A 20,027-nucleotide genomic window follows, 5' to 3' on the forward strand; every position below is an offset into this window, starting at 1 on the left:
CAAACTGATAGATCACCTGAGCTAGGGGAGGGGCTACTGCTTACGGCCATATTGGGTATTAACCATCAACCGGACCAGTCGAAGTTGTGCTTATGATTTAAAAATGGAAATTGAAGGCATAAAATCGGCCACTCCTGAAAGAAGATAAAACCCGATTGATGTCTTTATATTTATATCTTGTTGAAAAAGTAAAAAGTGAGTTGACAAATTCTAAAATAACCCTTGGCTCCACACCGCTGAGTGACAGATACGAAGCCATGCTGTCAAATAAACAATGAGGATTGTCAAGGACATGGACCAGTGATCTGAGGCCTTTTCATAATCCTCCAATCAGCTTTTACGAAGGCGGGATTTAGCCCTTGTAGGGAGCCATCAGTTTGTTGTGTTCTTCCGGTCTACCTAACCTAGCTAACTAGCTTCAGTAGCATTGGTAGCAATTTGAGAGCCGCATACAAGCCTTGTCAAAATTAGTTGCTGCACAACACTGCCCTGGCGTTTATTTTGGTCAACGAGGCGTTTGAAGGGCTGTGCGCACACTCTTCTCTAAAAGCAAAGTGCTGGACTGTAAAACTGGGGTAACTACTGAAACGCTTGAGGCTGCTTTCTCGACTTTGAAGCATGTTGATTTGTGAGAGAGATGTTACGTTAGCTCCGTTAGCCAGCGGGAGCCAGGGCTCAGTTTGGAAGAGTTGGTCCAAGATGCTAACTCCTTCTGGTGCCATTATTTTAGAAAAAGTCTCCAACAGACATTAGCTCCGTTCACATAATACATAAAGATGTTTAGTATCACAAAGTGAAATTTGGTGTGGTGAGATTAATCGTAGCCTTAATGACTGTGACTTGCCGACGTTAGGTAGTGAAGTAGCGCGACTTGACTGTTGCGCACAGGAGGTTTTTTCGTGGATCACAACAAAAGGATTTTTGATAACAAGCTGGCAGCTAGCTTGTTAAGCTAACGCTAGCTGACTTAGCCGTACGAGGACTTCTCCACAGACTCCATCTCATCTACTCAGTTAGATTCACTAAAGTATTTCGCTTTTCGTGGTTAGTTCAGACTATTTTTGCATTTTGCTGCGAAGCACTCAGCAAGCTAATGCTAGCGAACTTATTGTTGTGATTTGAGTCAAGCAGGCCCCCCCACCAGGTAGCCAGCTACCGGCCTTTTCCAAGCCAGTTGGTGTTAGCACAGGGGGGCTGTCACAAAACACTACATGCTCTCTTCGCATATAGCGTTCGATTTGATAGCGTTCACTTTGCTAGTCAGTATCATCGTCGGTAGCTGGTCGTGATTGCCTGTGTATTCTGGATGCGAGAGTACGAGGCACACCCCATGTGTTAACTTTACAAGTTTGCAAGTTCGCTAGCTTAGCTCGCGACCAGTGTGAGAGACAAGCTAACGTCAAGTGATCGTTTCTGCTTTTAAACTTATTTGAAAACTGTTCACACTAGAGCCAATAATGTAATCTGCGTGTTATCACTGACACAGCTGCTAGACGTATTATTTCAGTCCCTGTTGGAAGCTGCATTGACTAATACATTCCTCTTACTGTGTTGATCAGCTAGATGTGGTTAGTCTTCTGTGCCGTATTGTGGTTGTAATGATGTGAACTGTGTGTGACTTTCTCCTCAGGTGTCCCATCTCATTTGAGTGAGCCCTGCTAGCGTCCACCCACTGGTCTCTAGAGGGGGGCCCATCTGAGCAAGGGTCCCAACTGTAGCTCCAGGTCTCCTCTGTCTGTGTTAGTTCGGGCTTTTGTTGAGTCCTCTGGAGACTCTCAGCTTGTCCAGCTAAGATGTCCTCCATCCTGCCATTCACCCCTCCCGTGGTGAAGAGGCTGCTGGGCTGGAAGAAGTCATCCAGTGGCCAGGGCGGAGCGGGTGGTGGCGAGCAGAATGGGCAAGAGGAGAAATGGTGCGAGAAGGCTGTGAAGAGCTTAGTGAAGAAGTTAAAGAGGACGGGCCAGCTAGATGAGCTGGAGAAAGCTATCACAACACAGAACTGCAACACCAAGTGTGTCACCATCCCCAGGTATACTGCCCAGCACATTATTACTCTTCAATAAAAAAAAAAAAATACTGCTCTTAGACGTGTGTTTCCTGTAAAATGAGCTGAAAATCAATCAAATTCCTGTTTGTTTACAATTGTACTTGCTGTTAGACAATTTCTGTTACTGTCATGGGGACATCAACATTAGAAGGGCGAAAGATGTTGTCTTTATTGGCCAACCTTGACGGCCCAGACTCACGTTCAGTGGGAACACTGTGTTAACCGATTTCCTCACTGATGTACTGCTACGTACCACGTCAGATGTTTGTGTTTCTATAGATAGCAGGCTCGTTGTTATTGCCTGAGAATTTTTCTAGGCTGCAAATGTTGCTTTTGCAGAAATGTAGTGGCTGCCATGATGTGGACAGAATCATTTATTTGAGAGGACAGGACCAGTAGAGGGTATCTACATGATGATGGGTGATAACCCCTTAATAATGCCAGGTATGGGCATTGCTACCAGCCATGTTTACGTTGGTACATATTGATTGGGATTCTACCCTGCTTAGCATTTTGTTACCCATTCATAATTTGGATACTAGTTTCCATCGGTGAGAATAGTTGTTGCTTTGTAGGATTTATGAGCTGCTATAGCCGATGGAAAACTGTTGATTTCCTGCCCTGTCACGAACCAGACAATTGCAATTTTGAATGGTAGTTTTGATCCCACCTAGGTAATTTATGTGTTTTTTGTGAATTTGTAGCATTGCACATGTCAAATTTGTCATTGTCCTGTTATTCAGAAGTAATGATTCCCATTCCATGTTTTAACTTCTTATTTTGGTTCATGTTCTTGTGAATGTTTTGAGAATGTCTGAAAACTTTGTTTTTTGCACAAGGTTGTGTCTCTTTTGTGTCATTGTGTGTCTGCATTGTTTGTTTGAATGTCTCAAATAAGTTTGACTGTAGTAAAAAGGTTATTTCAGTGGTTGATAACATGCCACACAGTTGAAGAATGCTCTTGTTCTCATTCATTGTCTGTTAAGCAAATTCCATTTTCAGTTAAAATTTTTTCAATCTGTCCAAAAGGCTTCTCTTATTTGAAGTTCCTATCTTTAATGTCCGCAGGTGAAAAATAATATGATGTATTTATTTTTCCATAAGATTCCAATAAAAGAGGCCTTGCAATGTTCACATTACCATACTGATATTCTGAATGATCCATGTCCCATGTTTATTATTTATTTTTTGTGTTTGTTTTGTGGTTTTCTCTGTGCCCAGCAATTGCTCTGAAATATGGGGACTGAGTACACCAAATACGATAGAAACGTGGGATACATCAGGCCTATACAGCTATCCTGACCAAACCAGGTGACTATTCTCAACTATTGTGTAGTGTTGCATACAACTTGATGTGGGAGAGTTGTCTTTAAATGTTGGAGGTGACAGATATTTAGAACATCTTTGCTTCTCATTCTTGTCACTGTTCAATCCAATCCATCTCCATTTCTCTCCCCTCCCTGACCATATAATGGGCCCACCCCCACTCTACCCTATTTTCTTCACCTCTCACAAACATCTCTGGTTTGCTGTTCAATCAGATCCCTGGATGGCCGCTTGCAGGTCTCACACAGGAAGGGGCTTCCCCATGTTATCTATTGCCGCTTGTGGCGATGGCCGGACCTTCACAGCCACCATGAGATGCGTGCCATCGAGGCCTGTGAGTATGCCTTCCACCTCAAGAAGGACGAGGTCTGCATCAACCCCTACCACTACCAGAGGGTGGAGACCCCAGGTGAGAAGACTGTCCAGTTGACTTTTGTTTCCTAAAACATTCACATCTGTTTGTGAGTCCGTGTCAGTGCATGTTTGTGGCACAGTTTCTGTCAGTTTCAAGTGAAACCTGATCATTTAAGCTAACTAGCAATGTTTTAAAGACATGTGCCTATGTAGCATTTTGTTTAACTTTTCCTTCATTCTACTTAAGTGAATACAAAATAATGTTAATTCCTTTAATTGCTGACAGATGTGAAAGTCACAAGCATTCTCATCTCAGTACGCTAACTATGAAGTTAGAATATTAGCTAAAATATTGACTGAAAATTAGGAAGCTTACTCGAGGTGGGAATCTCTACGCACCCCATGCTTCGCTTTATATTTATAGTAATACGATAAGATTATAAAACGATGATCGATGCGTCATAGATTTTATTATCATACATGATATAATTTTTTTTGGGCTGTGTGTGCATCTTCACTAGCCTCATGATTTATGCTTTAAAAAAGTATTTAAGACTCTGACTACAAGTGTGTTGTAATATACAAGATAGGGTTTTCAATTCAAATATCAGTCTACAATGGTCAGTCTTTAACAGTGGGCAGTGCTCTCCACATTGACTTGACATTCATTCAGTTTAGACATGTGTGCTGCATATTTAGCCTTTACTGTATCAGGGTGGCCCTACCTTGCCCCCCATGGCAGCATCGAGGCGCATTACTCTGCTGGTCAATAATGAATTGGTGTCATGAATCCGGTCACTTTAACTCTGATGTCCTGCGTTTGCGCCTCTCGTGTTGTGTTTAGCAGATGAACTATGTCCGCACAGTACGCATGTTTTTAAATACGTGTCTTATAAACTCTAAAGCTAATCAACAAACAGGGAGGACTCTCATACAGGAGACTCTGACAGAGTAAAAGAAGATTGGACCTAAAATATGTAATAGCAGAAAACATGAATCACTTGTGCTCTGTCTCTGCATCGTTTAATTAAAAAACTGCATCGTTCACGTAAATAACGATACATTTTCCCACCACTAAACCTTACTAGTCTGGATCTATCCAATAGTAACATAACAGGCCTACCCGCCCTTAAAATGCTGCTTAGCGGATTAACTTGTTGTATTCTGTTAAACTTGTTGTAACCAGTGGCTACAGAAAGTCACTACTGACTGCTAAGAAATTTGTCAACATTGGTTTTGTTATTGTTGTTTATATTAAATTCATCACACAGTGTGTTGTTAAAAGGTTCTGGCGTTTAAGGATATATTAACCATTACGGTTAACCTTGAACGAGCCAGACTACCTGTTTCAAGTCTTAATTCTAAGACAGATGGCTCTTAGCTTAAGTTTTATACAGAATTGTAAATTATTCAATTCTTAGTATACTAAACTATACAAAATGTTGGTATATAAGTTAGCAACAAATTTGAACTCTCCAGAAAATGCAACTATTTGGTTTAGAGTTTTAGGGGATGTACAATGTTAAAATCTGCACTATTCATCAGTTAGTGATTCATCATTATGTTGTTGCTGTTGCCAAGGTTTTGCCATGCTCGTTTGAACCTAAATCATCAAAAAACCTCAGACAAACAATTTTTTTAATAATCTGACTGATAAGACTCTTCTCTGATCCTTTACCCAACACTGTAGTGCTGCCTCCTGTTCTTGTGCCAAGACACTCAGAAATTTTGCCAGAGCTGCCACCTCTGGATGACTACACTCATTCCATACCCGAGAACACAAACTTTCCAGCAGGTATTGAACCTCCGAACAACTATATACCAGGTGAGCTTAACACTGCACAGCATGGAAGTGACATTATTTGAATAATTCACTGAAGGGTTACAGCCAGGGCTAACATAATGCTGACACTAAAGAATTTACAAGTACAGTCATTGTAATTTATGCACTTTATGCATGAATTTATACTGGAACTGATTTTTTTTTTTTTTTTTTTACGTAAGTTCATGTCACAGCTACATATTATATTTTTTGTCCCTGCATCATTTTAACAGAGACGCCACCACCTGGCTACATCAGTGAGGATGGAGAGGCCAGTGATCAACAGATGAATCAAAGTATGGACACAGGTACCGTAGACTAGCTCTCCTTCTATTTATATATATATATATCTTTTATTTTCCTTGTCGTCCTCAGCTCCCAACTAGTTCAAATTCAATTTATTTTTCTGGGGATATTTACTTCTTGTCTTCTGTTTGAATAATCAATAGGACCACAGTCTAGAGAATGTCCTTATAAAAAAGTATCTTTAACAGATATTCATTATGTATTTCTTGTTAGAGGAATTTAGAAAGACTTGGCTCTTACCAATGATAAATGCATGTTTTTCTAGTGAATTCCTACTGCTCTGACTCATTGAAAGATACATCTGAATTAAAAACGCATGACAATACCAAAAAGTTGAAGAATAGTTGCTGGAGAAGTTGCAGCTCTGAATTCCCTGGTTTTTAAATCTAACATGTGATACTGTATTGTCCTGTAACCTGTCAGTGCTTACCTTTGGAAACAGATGTAAGAATGTTAGAAGGAAGGTATATCCTTGTCTGTAGTTGACAGAATACACTTTTACATGTATATACTGTCTTTCTAATACTTCGGTCTGGCTCCAAATTCTCTCCCTCGGTGTGCTAGCGTCCCCAATGTGCTGCTAATGATAACAATAATGACATCAGCAAGCTAGTACGCTTACTGTTTCCTACATCGTCCTTTTTTGCTAATTGTATTATCTTAACAAGGAAAATGTAGGAAATGCAGCCGACGCTTTAGTAACCGTAAAGAGCATCTGTTTAACACTATATAGAAAAGTATTGTGATCAACAATATTGTGACGCCAGTTTGTCACTTCTATGGCGTTAATTTTATAGTCTCCTGTAAATAAGTGTCCAAATCAAAGACTTCCTGTTTTCTTTGTCAGGTTCTCCTGCCGAGTTGTCCCCCGGCACGCTGTCTCCTGTCAATCACAGCATGGGTAAGATGCAAATTTAGTTTAAACAATGCAGAACACAAAAGCAGACTGAATGTTTAATACATCACATGTTGGAGGCTGGTTATTTGATATTACAAAGTCGGACATAAGGGTGTTCCAATCAGGATTTTTGGGTCCAATCACTTGCTCTTTTGAAGTAGTAAAGGCCGATACCGATCGCAGGGTCTAGGGCCCTGTTTAGACCTGATTAACATGTGTCTTGGGTGATCCAAGTCACCCCATATGATTGGAATTCACTTCCCCACGCTATATGCGAGTAAACACTACAGGGCTAAATCCTATTCAGAATCTTGTCAGTTAATGATCATTGTAAGTGTAAGTTTTAATTCAGGGCCACATTAAACTCCTGTATCAGCCTGTGTCTGTGTCACATGTTTCACCTGCACTGTCAGCAGGTGCAGGAGTGACACTGTCCAAGATTTTCCATTTAAACTATATGAGCAGGACACACACTCTTGATTAGATTAGATTAGATTTCTTTATTTATCCACACAATGGGGAAATTCACTTGTTACAGCAATGATAGAAAAACAGAATTAGAGTAACAGTGCCGAAGCACAATAAAAACTGTGTGGAAATCCGATATTTTCACATCACAGAGAGATGACAAAGAAATGCAATAATAGCAGACAAAGAGACGTGTCCTGTTCACAACGCCCTGCTTCTGTCCTGCACAGCTCTATATGCAAATGTATACATACATCCCCCTTTGTGTTTTAAAAGGAAGACAAAGTGCATTTTAACAGACCATAACGCTATAACCATAACAAACTAGGACAAATTTACACAAAGAAAGGTCTAACTTTCGTTCTTTTCCCCAATTGACAAGAAGGCTCAAATGATTACGAATTATACGTATACAATGTTTCAAAGTTGATAACGTTTTTCCTCCGACAAACATCTGCTGCTCAAACAAAATGGAGATCAGACACCTGGTAAAACTGCCAAACCGGCGAAGCCCCCGATGAAACCATTTTCAAATTTACTAATTACCAAATTTAGAATACAAAAGTATTTACTGAAAAAAATGAGTGACAGTTGTTTGTTTTGCCTCATCTGACTGACTTTTATAGAGATCGCCAATGAAACTGTTTACAGGAAATATCTTCTGATACCGATCGGCGGCGGATCAATCAGAGAACAATTACTCAGACCTGTGTGTTGTCTTTGCACTAGCATATGTCTTGTCAAAAAGAGAAACTTTACTGACGTGATCTATTCCCGCCGTAGACTTGCAGCCGGTGACTTACTCGGAGCCGGCCTTCTGGTGCTCTATAGCATACTACGAGCTGAACCAGCGCGTGGGCGAGACGTTCCACGCATCTCAGCCCTCGCTGACTGTGGACGGATTCACAGATCCATCGAACTCGGAGCGTTTCTGCCTGGGCCTGCTGTCTAATGTCAACAGGAACGCCACTGTGGAGATGACCCGGAGACACATAGGTATGGCATAGATTCACTTAGCTCCTTTTTACATTATCATCTGTGTACAACATCTTGATTTCTTTTAGTTTGTTTGCTTACAAAATGTGTCACTGGTCCAGTCTTACGTATTCACACATGTTGATTAAGTCAGGTCTCATGTTACATATCAAGGAATATGTTCCGTCTGTGTTTTCAGGAAGAGGAGTTCGACTCTACTACATTGGAGGGGAGGTATTTGCTGAGTGCTTGAGTGATAGCGCCATCTTTGTCCAGAGTCCAAACTGCAATCAGCGGTATGGCTGGCATCCAGCAACAGTGTGTAAAATTCCTCCAGGTAAGATGCTGTAAATGTCACTTGTATTACAATCAGAGAAATCAGCTTGGAGTTGCAGTATAGCACCCACTGAACAACATAAAGTATACATGGATGTCTCCTGGGGATGATGGTGCTCATTCCATGTAAAGTAGACTATCGATGCCCACCATACCAAACCCTTATTTAATAGGATTTTAAAAAGGTATATGCCATCAAAAATTGATAAAAATACAATTCCATATTTATTTTATGTGACTGAAAAGTTTGTTGCTTTAGCTGTGGTATTTGGATGGGATTAAGCTGCAAAGGATTCCAATGGGGATCCACATTCAGGGGGGAAAACATGGCAAACTTATCACAGCATCCATAGATACCTTTGTAAACTGACTGCTGCACTACAACGTACTTATCCACTGCTAAACACTGACCAGTAGGTCGGCGGTTCAATCCCTGGCTCGTCCAGAAGTTGAACCACAAAAGGCTGTGCTGATGGTGTATGAATGATGTGTGATTGAAAAAGCTCTGCATGTAGAAGTGCTGTATGAAGGATTGTATTTATATATCGCACTTTCTCATTGACCACTTAAAGCACTTAACAAGTTACAATCAATTTACCATTTGCTAATCTGTACCCTGTCATTTAGTCTAAACTGTGATTTAGTGTCCTCAAAATGCTTATTTACAGTATGTCTAATATAAAAAAAATAATACAGTTATAATAATTGTAAAGATTTGCTTGAACATGAAAATGATGATTGGCTCAGCTGAACCGCCAGTCAGAACTCACATTCTCATCAAATTTTTCTGATGCTGACTCATGAGTCATGTGACCCGGCGGCCAAAGATTAAACACAGATCAAACATGCCACAACAAAATCAGGGTCTCAGATGCTAGATGACAGACCAGTACCAGCCCAAAGCTGAATGTTAGATCAGTTTGTTAGATCTTTTAGAAAACCTACATTATCTGATGCCCTTTTTTTCTTTTTAACTCTTTCAGGCTGTAATCTAAAAATCTTCAACAACCAGGAATTTGCAGCTCTGCTGGCTCAGTCAGTTAACCAGGGCTTTGAGGCTGTTTACCAGCTCACCAGGATGTGCACCATCCGTATGAGCTTTGTTAAAGGCTGGGGAGCCGAGTACAGGTGAGCAATACCAACTAACTCTAGCTCTACAGTTTTCACCAAAGCATGCTCCATATCCAATTTGGTTTCAATTAATCATACTTCTAAAATTGTGTAATAATTATTTATCTGACAAAACGTGTTAGACAACTCAAGTGAAACCTTGAGTTAAAGAATTCATTCTGACTGATGCATTACAAACTCAACTTAAGCAGACTTTGTAATGAATCATGGAGATGTGATGCTCAGTGGCAGCCACTTAAACGATGCATGAACTTTATATTGATATATATTTAATCTTTTTATGTTGCTTGTGATAAATATTGTTTTTGTTTTATTGTCCAGCTCTAGTCAAAGGATAATTTTAGTTTTTCTTTTTGAGAATGTGTCTTTTAATTGATGATTGAGGTTGTCACATGTGAGGCAAGTGGTTAAATACAGGAATGTTTTTGTTGCTTTGTGAGTGGGACTTATTGCTGCATATGTATTTTCACAAGCATATATTCAAAATAAATATCAATCAGAGACTTAGAAACTACAACCTTTTGTTTTCTAGCCATATCCTCCCAAGACATTTATATGATTTGTGTTTGTTTTGCAGGCGGCAAACTGTCACTAGCACTCCATGCTGGATAGAGCTGCATTTGAACGGCCCCCTGCAGTGGCTGGACAAGGTTCTAACCCAGATGGGTTCCCCATCTGCACGTTGCTCCAGTATGTCCTAAACAGCTAAGGAAACACCCAAAAAACTCAGCCCATTACAAAGATCATTAAATTTTAAACTTGTGAGTCCTCTCATGAAAAAAATGGAATCCCAACAGAAAGTATTTTCTGTAACATACTTCATAGTATTTGTGGCCCGGTTCCACATCCGTGAATAAACCTTACACACACACAGAGAAGAACAAATGCACCCACACTGTCACAAACACACAAACACACAACACACACTTTTCAGTAAAAAAAAAAAATTGGCACTTTGTTACCCATCTATGTCATGCACCTTGTTAAATTGCTTTTCCCCAAATCCTTAATATTAGATCTATTTGTGGTACAAATGAAATGTATATTGGTTTTTAGTCCAGGAAGTATGGGAAATACCAAAAATATATGTGAATAGTTTCTCAGTATTGAAGATTGCTTGTATGAGTAACAGGAGCTTGAATGCTAAAATTATTTTCGTTCCAGCCCCCCCCCCCAAAACCATTGTTCTGAACCTAAGTTTACTTTTCTCTGGCAAATTTGGCCCCATCTTTTGTGAAGGGGAGCAGGCTTGGTGAAGAAACGATGGCCTTGCTGGTCGTTCTCCTATGAAGGAAAACGCCACAATGTGTTTTGTGAAATTTGGATTGAATTGAGGTTGCCAGAATGGCCCTTTCTTGTAACTCCCGACGTGTGTCTTTATAAGACATACCTCTTAATGGACAAATAGGAATGTTAGTTAAAAAACAAACTCCAAACCCCTAAACAAACTGCAAACTCAGTCTGGCTGTAGTTTATTTCCTTGTAATTAAGAGGGACTCTATGTGTCCTTTTACTTAGTTGACGTAAATAATCATTCTAAAGCCTGCTATGGAAGCTTAAGAGATGTTGGCCAGGCTTTGCAGGGAGCACTGGGCAGGGACCAGAGAATATTAGCTGTTATGTAAAGGTTTTTCTTTTTCTTTTTGACACAACACTGGGAGTCCTGAAGGTCTCCAAGGTGAAACATTAAACGTCTCACCAGGAGAGAAATTGAAGGTATCAATAAATTCATTCTGTTTTTAGCCTATATCCCCATTGTTTTGCTACTTTTTTGTATTCTCATGTATTTTTATATATAAGTATACTTAAATTTTTCTGTCGTTCACTTTTTATTGAAGTAGTATTTTCAAGACCACAGTTGTTTCTAAAGTGACATGAAGGGCATGGATCATTCCTTCATTTTTACCCAAAAGGTTCAGTTTGAACTCATTTCCAATAGCAGCTCTGTGTCTTGGTAAAAGAAAACCACTGCCCCACATGATGTGTAGTCTGTTTCTATCCTTTGTTTTTGCAAAGAAATCCGGTGCATTTAAAGTACACAAAACAACATTTTGCCTAAAACCCCAAATCGACTCTCCTGTCATGGTTTAAATGATTCCAGAGGCATGTCAAACTTTGTGATGGCCATTAATTCACTCATCTCACTTTTTGGAACACACGTGACCTCTTGTAGCCTTTTGGTGCTCAGTCAGACGGGGCAAGACCGACCAGATGGAATTGGTCTTCAAAATGTTACAGTGACGTAAGAGGAGAGCAGTTTTCTTCCACGGGAGAAGATCAGCAAATGTGCCAGCACATCGGGACATTCTGTGTTAATGTGTGTATTGTATTTGTTCCGTCTATAAAATACAGTATGTACAACCAGACTTATTAGCCTAAACTCTGCCATTATTGTCTTTAAGTGGCTGTTGCGAGTTAACCATGTTTCCCTCCCCCCTCCCTTCTTTTTGGTGTAAAAGTGTTTACCTTATGGCACTAGTGATTGTACTTTAAGTGCACCTAGTGGTGTTTGGATTTGGGGAACTGAACCATGTGTTAGGGTCCAGTGTTACATTGTTTTTATCTTTGGCCTACAACATATGAATGTGAAAAAAATACATTACAAAAACTGACGTGGACCAGACGTACATATACATAACAGTAGTACAGTATGTGTGTATTTAACAGTAATCTTTTTGCAAAGCAGTCAGTACAGTAGATGTCGCAGTTGTTTTACCAGTAGAGGGCGGTATTGATAGAGCAGGTTGTTTTTTTTTTACCATAAGCTTCTCAGGCGTGTGGCATATTATGCAGACTTCATAAAACACTAATAAAGATTTTTATTCTCATGATCCACTAGTCTGTCCTGTTTGTTTTTCTTAATTCAAACTGTAAAAAATGATTACAGACTGAAAAAAATGTCATTAAATATGGACTCAAATCAAGTCTGCACACATGATACTTCTCACTTTAACTTAGTTTTGTCTAATGCACATTGCACTATTGTAATTTTTGTGTTCATGTTAGTGAAGCAGCACAGGCACCAAAGGTGGTGCCACACTTTTTTAGCAGGGGTGGAAGCTGGTGGATTTTAAGTACTGTATTTCAGTACAGACTGGAAGCTCTTGAGTATGTCATTAAACAAATCACATGCTAACATTATAAAAGCCCAGTCGTTAGCTGCCGGATTCCTCACATGGACAGATGTACGCTTATGGCACTTGCCTCATCTTGCAGCTATATTTTGATTTAATAAAAATGAATTTGTTAAATTATCTTCACCATAAGAGCTACAACATTAAAATACTAACACAAGATACTGAATGAAGATAATTAAATTACTTAATAAAACAAAATGAGATTAAACATCCAGGATGTCTCACTTTGATTTTCCCTTTAACTTTTGAACGATAGAATATTCACTGAAAGTGAGACATTTGAACTGCAGCCTTATATCTGCTGTAACACTTGAAGGCTATTAATATGTGCGTGTGCACAGCTTTGTCCTACCTTCGCCACCGTAGGCTACGTCAGCTGTGCTGCTGTTAGCCTGTGCAGTGACAACATGGCCTTTACTCTGTATTCGCTCATTCAGGCCGCAGTCCTGTGTGTCAACGCCGTCGCTGTGTTGCATGAAGAAAGGTTTCTCAGCAAGAGTAAGTCGCTGTTGTCCAATTTAGTCATCTTAAGTCTTATTTCAAATGGGTAGTCTGCTTTAGCTAATGCTAACTACCTGCTAGCTAGACCAAGTGTAAACATTTCGGGTTGACGTTGCCAGAAGTAGCTCTACGAGCTGCTTCTGAACAACAACCATCTGACAGGTGAACCATTTAAATCGAATAAACACTAGTTTCTTTGATTTTAAGGTTTCAATAAAAATGAATATAACAATGAGACTTTGCAGGACTGACCAAAGCTAACAAATACAACTCTAACAGAAATATTATGAACGTACAACATGTTTTTCAAGAGGGCTGCACTTGATCAATGCAGGTTTCATTTATGTTATAGTGAAGCCATGCATTTGCATCTGACGATCTGTGTGTGTGTCCCTGTACTTATATCTTTGTGAGGACAATTTAAAGCATAGACCATAAAAAGTTAGGACATTTTGACTGGTCCTCACTTTTTCAGTGGGCTGTTTGAGGGTTAATGAAATGTAATGTTAAGACCTGGTTTTAGTGTCGGGGTTAGAATTATGTTTAGGTTATGCATTTACTTTGGATGGTTGTGGTTAGGGCCTAGGGCATGAATTATGGCAATGAGTGTCCTCACTAAGAACAGGGTACAAACATATGTGTCCATCTTCAGTTGGCTGGGGAGTGGACCAAAGTGTTGGAGGGTTCGGAGATGAGCCAGGCGTCAAAGCGCAGATGATGAACCTTGTCCGCTCTGTGAGGACAGTGATGAGAGGTGGGTGTCCACAGCATGTACACGCACACGCACACACACACACACACACGTACATACACAATACTTTGAGTCACACTTTCTAGTGCCACACTGTCTGTGTTCTCCTGTAGTGCCGCTGATCGCAGTCAACTCAGTCTGCATCGTGTTGCTGCTTCTGTTTGGATGAAGTGACAGAAGATGTCAGGAAACATCTCCATCATCTCAGGAAAACATTTTATCCCTTTCACACTGAATTTCTGGAGGATGAATGTTATCATTTGATATTCCACATTTATGAATGCCTGTTTCATACAGCACAGTTGTTAACAATATGTAAATGTGGCTATTGTAGATGGATAACATCCCTCTTTCTTTGAAAAGTATGAAAAAGTAATAAAGTAATTTTTATTATTGATTTGTTTGTTTTTTGAAATCATTAATAAACAAAACACGTGCTTTTGCACTTCCTTGTAAAAGTGAAGAACTGAACACCTTCTATCCTGTGTTTGAAATGTGAAATGAATACTTGTCAGGTGGTTTTGTTGTAAAAATGCTTGAGAATAAACAGTTTTAAAGAATTAATCTGGTGCACTTTAATGGGTTCATGGGTGGATTTTCATCAAAATTGGTGTGAACTTAATTTAGGAGAGTATCTGCAGATTATTAACTTTAGGAGCTAATTGGTCATGGTGGTGTGAAGAAACACTCAGAGTATGCTCTTACAGAGCAGGGCCAGAGTAAAGCTGAGGCTTGCACGCTGAGAAGTTAATGTGTTTTAGTTCAACTCGATGTCCACCTGCGGCTGATCCTCGTAGGAGGCAGCGCCGAGAAAGACCACGGGCTCGGATGGAATGCGTCGCCTCTTCCCATCCCTCTGATCAGCTGGGTTCCATGGCTTCTTTGAGGATCAGGAAGCCTCCAAGGACACAACCGGCTCCATGTCACGGGGCCACTGGAACATCTTCCTCTCCTCTCCCAGCACAAGAGGAGCTGGCTTGGAAGTTAATTCCACGCTTTTCTTTTGTTTTGGGATCATGTTGATTCAATAAATCGTAGTTGTCTTCAAGGCAAATGCAAAGAAACAAGTTCAGGTGCGAGAAACGAGTTCAGGTGCAAGAAACGAGTTCAGGTGCAACCAGCCAAGTAGTCCGAAGAGAACTGACTGAAAACTGACGCTTTAGTAACGACGACTTCAAAGTTCTGTTGTATCCTTTTAAGTCAGTTTTCCTCTGAATTACATACATACATAAATATATATATATAAATAACATATATATATATGTATGTATATCAGAGGAGATATATATATGTATATGCAAACTGTACAAAATATAAACTATAAGAACATACTTAACTACATAAAATATAAGGAATACAAAATATATATAATGTTATAAAATTGAATATATATTTATTAATTTGATCATATAAATCATCAGTTGTTTACACAAAATTTGCATAGAATAAAAAACATTCAAACTTCACAATGCTGTGATTCTTCCTATTAAAGTTTTAACTGTAAATGAACTGCACTCTTCTGATGTGTAAAGTGTTTTACATTACAGGTCATCATTCAAACATACATGTACATTCATATAGTGCGTTGTGTAAGACTCGCACAGCAACTTGGGGCTCGGCGTCATGCATAAGGTCACACAGGGATCGAACCACCGACCTTTGGATTAATAGATGACCAACCTCCTCGCCATACCCAACCCTACTTAAAACTCCTGCAAAATGAATATGGTGCTACTTAAATCTGATCTGTTCTCTCTGGCCCATCCAGCAGTTTATTCAAGCATCATCATTAAAACATCCACAAACACACACCACAAACCAGCAATGGCAGTGTGGCTACTCCGAGTAATAAACTGCACAATAGGCCTTGAGTAAATTAAAAAATGTTTAAAGTAGTGAGGAGACGTGTGGAAGGATTCACCCCAAACCTACACAAGAACCAGAGCCACAGATTCAGAGATGGTGTTCTGTTTTGTTTGTCTCATTTTGAGTTGCATTATGTCTCTTTGTTTGTCTCTCTGTGGTTTTCCTTTAATCGTTGTGGTTTGCCTCAAACACACTTGTATGAATCTATTCACCTTCTGTCTTTTGAGCCTGACCAGAGGAGATATCTCCTTGCATTCGTAGTAAGTATTACATGTACTTATTATAACTGGTCTGGTGTCTATTTTTGACTGTTCCCTTTGCTGCAGTAACAAGGCAGAGGGTGTCGCTCCTTGTACAGTTTGTTAAGCCCTATGAGGCAAATTGTGATTTCTGAATATGGACTATACAAATAAAAAAAAGTTTTGATTTGATTGTAGCTCTCTGTCTCCATCCACTGAGATGTTAAATGGGAAAGACAGCTTAGAAAATGTTTGGAAATATTATTCAGATTTATCCCTTGCACGTATATACAACAAGAAATCATAATAACAGAACAGATAAATACAGATTTATAAAGTGGATAGAATTTTTATATAAAGAGTTTAAGCATATCATCTTAAAGAAAGCTTCTAGTTAGTTCTTAAGTAAACAAATGAAGTGGACAACATGATCAGATTAACTCAACTTGGGGCTGCACTATCAGAAAGTGTATGAATATCAGTCTGTTTTCGGGATTGGTTATGTTTCCTTCTCTTCCTTCATAATTACTGCAGTTACGGTGATTCGAAATCACAAACCAATATCACACTCTGTGTAATATCACGTCATATCATTTATTTAAAATAGAAAAAAGCACAAGTGTATTTACATTGACATGTACAGTGGCATACAATACAACTTTACAATAACAGCGTTCTCCAAAGTCTGTACAGGGTTAAAGTGACAAATGTTGAATTTACAGTGTGGATCGATGAAGACGAGGTGGAAACTATACAAACCTCTGACTGAAGGAACTGTTCACCTGAGCTGGTGAGGATCAGAAACATGATGTAAAAGTGTAGAAAATATCTCATCTCTCATTTGATATTTGAAACATTTTCATAAGATCAGACACTGATAATTATTAAACAAAGAAACATCAATTACAACAAGATATGATTGGAAAAAACGAATGTGAAACAAGGTTTTTCATCAGTATCAACGTTTATTTTTTTAACCTAATTAGAAATTTAACACACTAATGTCAGTCTACACACGAGCCCCAATGAACAGATACAGTATCTACAAATGATTTTTGAAGAGAGAAAATCTTTGGAAGACAATGAAGGGGAAGAGTTCAGAGAATATGAAGATCATGTTTCTGTCAATTCAGAGTCTGACAGTAAGTTTGGGTTAGAAGAGGATGAGATTGACCAGCAGCCAGCTATGTAAAAAGTTATCCTGTAGCCAGTCCCAAATCCAGGCCAGGCCATCAGCAGCCAACATATGGATGACAAAAAATGATGACAATTTAACTTTTTGCACTTTAGCCACCCCCGCATGGCTACCAATGTAATAAGGTGCAACCAGGGCTGACACGGACAGCAGTGACTCATGTGCAGGACATCAAGCCTTCTTACCAACTTTCATTACGAAAATCATGAGAATGAGATGGACCAAACCCATTTATTTGCATACTCTGGGGTTATTATCCGTGCTTGAGTTTTCAAATCCAAAGGGGAATCAACAGAATCCTTGTGGGTTGCAGTAATTGTCAGAGAACTTTTACGTAAATGTGCAGGAATGTGGGAGCAGAGGTGATTGAAATATACAATTTAACACTTTATGTAGTCCTGGGTCCAGTGGACCCGAAAATCACATATGTAATATAAATGTGTAGGAGGGGTGTAAAGTTACTGAATATATGTTCCTTTATATGTTCATCACAGTAAATGAACCAAGGCCAATGAGTCTCAGGTTGAAAAAAAGATTTATCGCATCATTTTTCTTTTAGTAAACATTGAAAGCGGGTCCCACAGACCCGAACACCATACAAGGGTTAATAAAATCTGGACAGTGGTGTTTCTTCAGTTCATTTCAGTTTCCCAATAAAACCCCTTTAAAAACGTCTTTCTGCTGGAATAAAAAAACAAATTAAATGTCTTGTGTGACGTTTTACTTTCACATGAACTAACGAACTTTTGTGTAGATGATCTGACTTCTTTTAAGGACAGCTTGACAGATACGTGAAGGAATGTTTGTCCTTTTTGGAAGTCTGCTTTTAACTGAGTGCCATTCTAGAGTTGCTATTCTTCTGGTGTAGTTTTATCTTAATATCTCTCCCATACGTGTAAAGGTTAGACCTCTGGCAGTTTCATGTCAGGAAAATGACCAAATGCAAAGAAGTAATAGTGAAACCTTTATTGTCTCTGTGTGTCTTTTTGTCTATCACTGCCACATCACGGCCATTCAAACCTGCAGCTGATGAATACCTGACACTTCTGCACAGTCATTCGACCTGGGAACGAACACAATTGACCATTTCTAACTCAAGACCAAATCCAGTTGTTAGCGAGTGTTTTGTCCAGTCAGAAGGGGACAATCGTTGAAGGAATGCATAAAAGACTATCGTCAGTTCTTTTTCAGTGGTGCTATGCAAGTATTTATGTTGGGGTCATCTGTTTTTGGACAGGTGGTATTAATACAGAGCTTTGCATTAATGTTATCAACAAACATGTGTTTCATGAGCTGAGTCAGCACTCGTCAGCAGTGGCACACGTGGCATTTCCGCTCCTCTCTAGATAAATGAGTTTGAAGCGTCTCTTGGGAGCAGCTGAAGAACCCTTGGGAACATGTGTGCATGAGACAAAGCAGACTATACAGGTTTTGGCTATGTTTAAAGTCTGTACATCAGTGGCAGCAGGATCAGAGCATGGATCCTTTACTGTCACCTTTGAAACTGCTCTGCTGTCATTTTATCTCCTTGCCTTGTCCAGCCATCTCTTTTACCTCAAACAGAGTCAGATCTTTGTCCAGGTGACAGTCTCTGTCATGTTTTATCCTGTCCCTCAGTTGTCTTGTTAAAATTTACAAAGCAGTAACGGCAGAAAAGGTCTCTGGATTCTCCCTACCCTGTCTAGTGCCCCTGAGCAAGGCACCTTACTCCCCCAACATCTGCTCCCCGGGCGCCGTACATGGCTGCTCACTGCTCTGTGTGTCCTGCACTAGATGGGTCAAAAGCAGAGGTTAAATTTCCCTACCTGCATGAGTGTGCCTGTTCATGTCTGTGCATGTGTTTGGGACTAATAAATGCATCTTAAAAGCATCCACAGTTAAATTTTCCTCTTTTATTTACACTCATATGTCGGATTATCAAGTGGCCCTCCATCTAAAGCTAAAACAGTCTAATTCAACAGCCCGACACTAAATCCTAGGTTCATGAGGTAATTATGTGTTTGGAGAAAGTATTTTTGGCCACTGCTGTCTTTTTACAGGTGATTCTATCATTCTCTCCATCCCGTTTATATCAAAGAGTGAATGCTGAATAACAGAAGCACCTCTTGCAAAGTGCAAAACCCAGCAGCTGGCCCCAGGAACAACAGGGGACACGGTGGTGGGAGTTGTGGTGGTGGACGGTGTGTGGAAGGTGCACGGAATACATGATGATGACCTTATTCAGCAGATCTGTGGAGATGGAACAAAGAACAAAGCTAAGTAAAATGATCACAGCATTCAAACAGAGTGAACAAAGGCATGTGTAGTTGTTTTTAAATATTTTTATTTATGTTTTTTTCAGAAAATGTACGTGAAAGTCATCTCAATTTCATTACGATGTTTCTAAATTGCCCCCATAAAATGTCATAATTAAAACAAATAAATAAACATGTCAAGTTTCAGAAGATTTCCCTGTAGAACTTTATGGAAAATTCAAGGGAAATTTTCATTATAGCCCTCACAACTTGCTCCTGTTAAATTCAAACATAAATTGTACTCTGAAGTGCTGGCAAAGTCTTTACACGTCACTCTTATTCATAGTGACATGACCCCCACTGCGAGTCAAGTTTCAGAGAATTTTACAGTAGAATATGTGAGAAAATTAAGGGCAAAGTTCGCAACTTTTTCATTAGAGC

The 20,027-nt window shown here is 39.5% G+C and overlaps 2 protein-coding genes across 3 annotated transcripts; both read left to right on the plus strand.

The window, feature by feature from the left end:
• Positions 1-417: 417 nt before the first annotated feature.
• Positions 418-12,494, plus strand: LOC133950645 (mothers against decapentaplegic homolog 2). Of its 2 annotated transcripts, none has more exons than XM_062384713.1 (11): positions 418-575; positions 1,631-2,029; positions 3,269-3,358; positions 3,589-3,782; positions 5,418-5,552; positions 5,783-5,857; positions 6,703-6,756; positions 8,005-8,217; positions 8,396-8,533; positions 9,516-9,660; positions 10,241-12,494. In XM_062384713.1, exons 2-11 carry the CDS (start codon positions 1,794-1,796, stop codon positions 10,362-10,364), a joined length of 1,404 nt encoding a protein of 467 aa, XP_062240697.1. In that variant the 5' UTR covers positions 418-575; positions 1,631-1,793; the 3' UTR covers positions 10,365-12,494. The 2 variants fall into 2 exon arrangements, with proteins under 2 accessions (XP_062240697.1, XP_062240698.1); XM_062384714.1 differs by having other exon boundaries at positions 5,783-5,845.
• A 643-nt stretch (positions 12,495-13,137) lies between these two features.
• LOC133950646 (immediate early response 3-interacting protein 1) lies at positions 13,138-14,616 on the plus strand. Its single transcript, XM_062384716.1, has 3 exons — positions 13,138-13,298; positions 13,954-14,055; positions 14,166-14,616. Exons 1-3 carry the CDS (start codon positions 13,208-13,210, stop codon positions 14,219-14,221), a joined length of 249 nt encoding a protein of 82 aa, XP_062240700.1. The 5' UTR covers positions 13,138-13,207; the 3' UTR covers positions 14,222-14,616.
• Positions 14,617-20,027: the final 5,411 nt, after the last annotated feature.

Source organism: Platichthys flesus, chromosome 3 (assembly GCF_949316205.1).
Source record: "Platichthys flesus chromosome 3, fPlaFle2.1, whole genome shotgun sequence".
In the NCBI taxonomy this organism is placed as follows: domain Eukaryota; kingdom Metazoa; phylum Chordata; class Actinopteri; order Pleuronectiformes; family Pleuronectidae; genus Platichthys; species Platichthys flesus.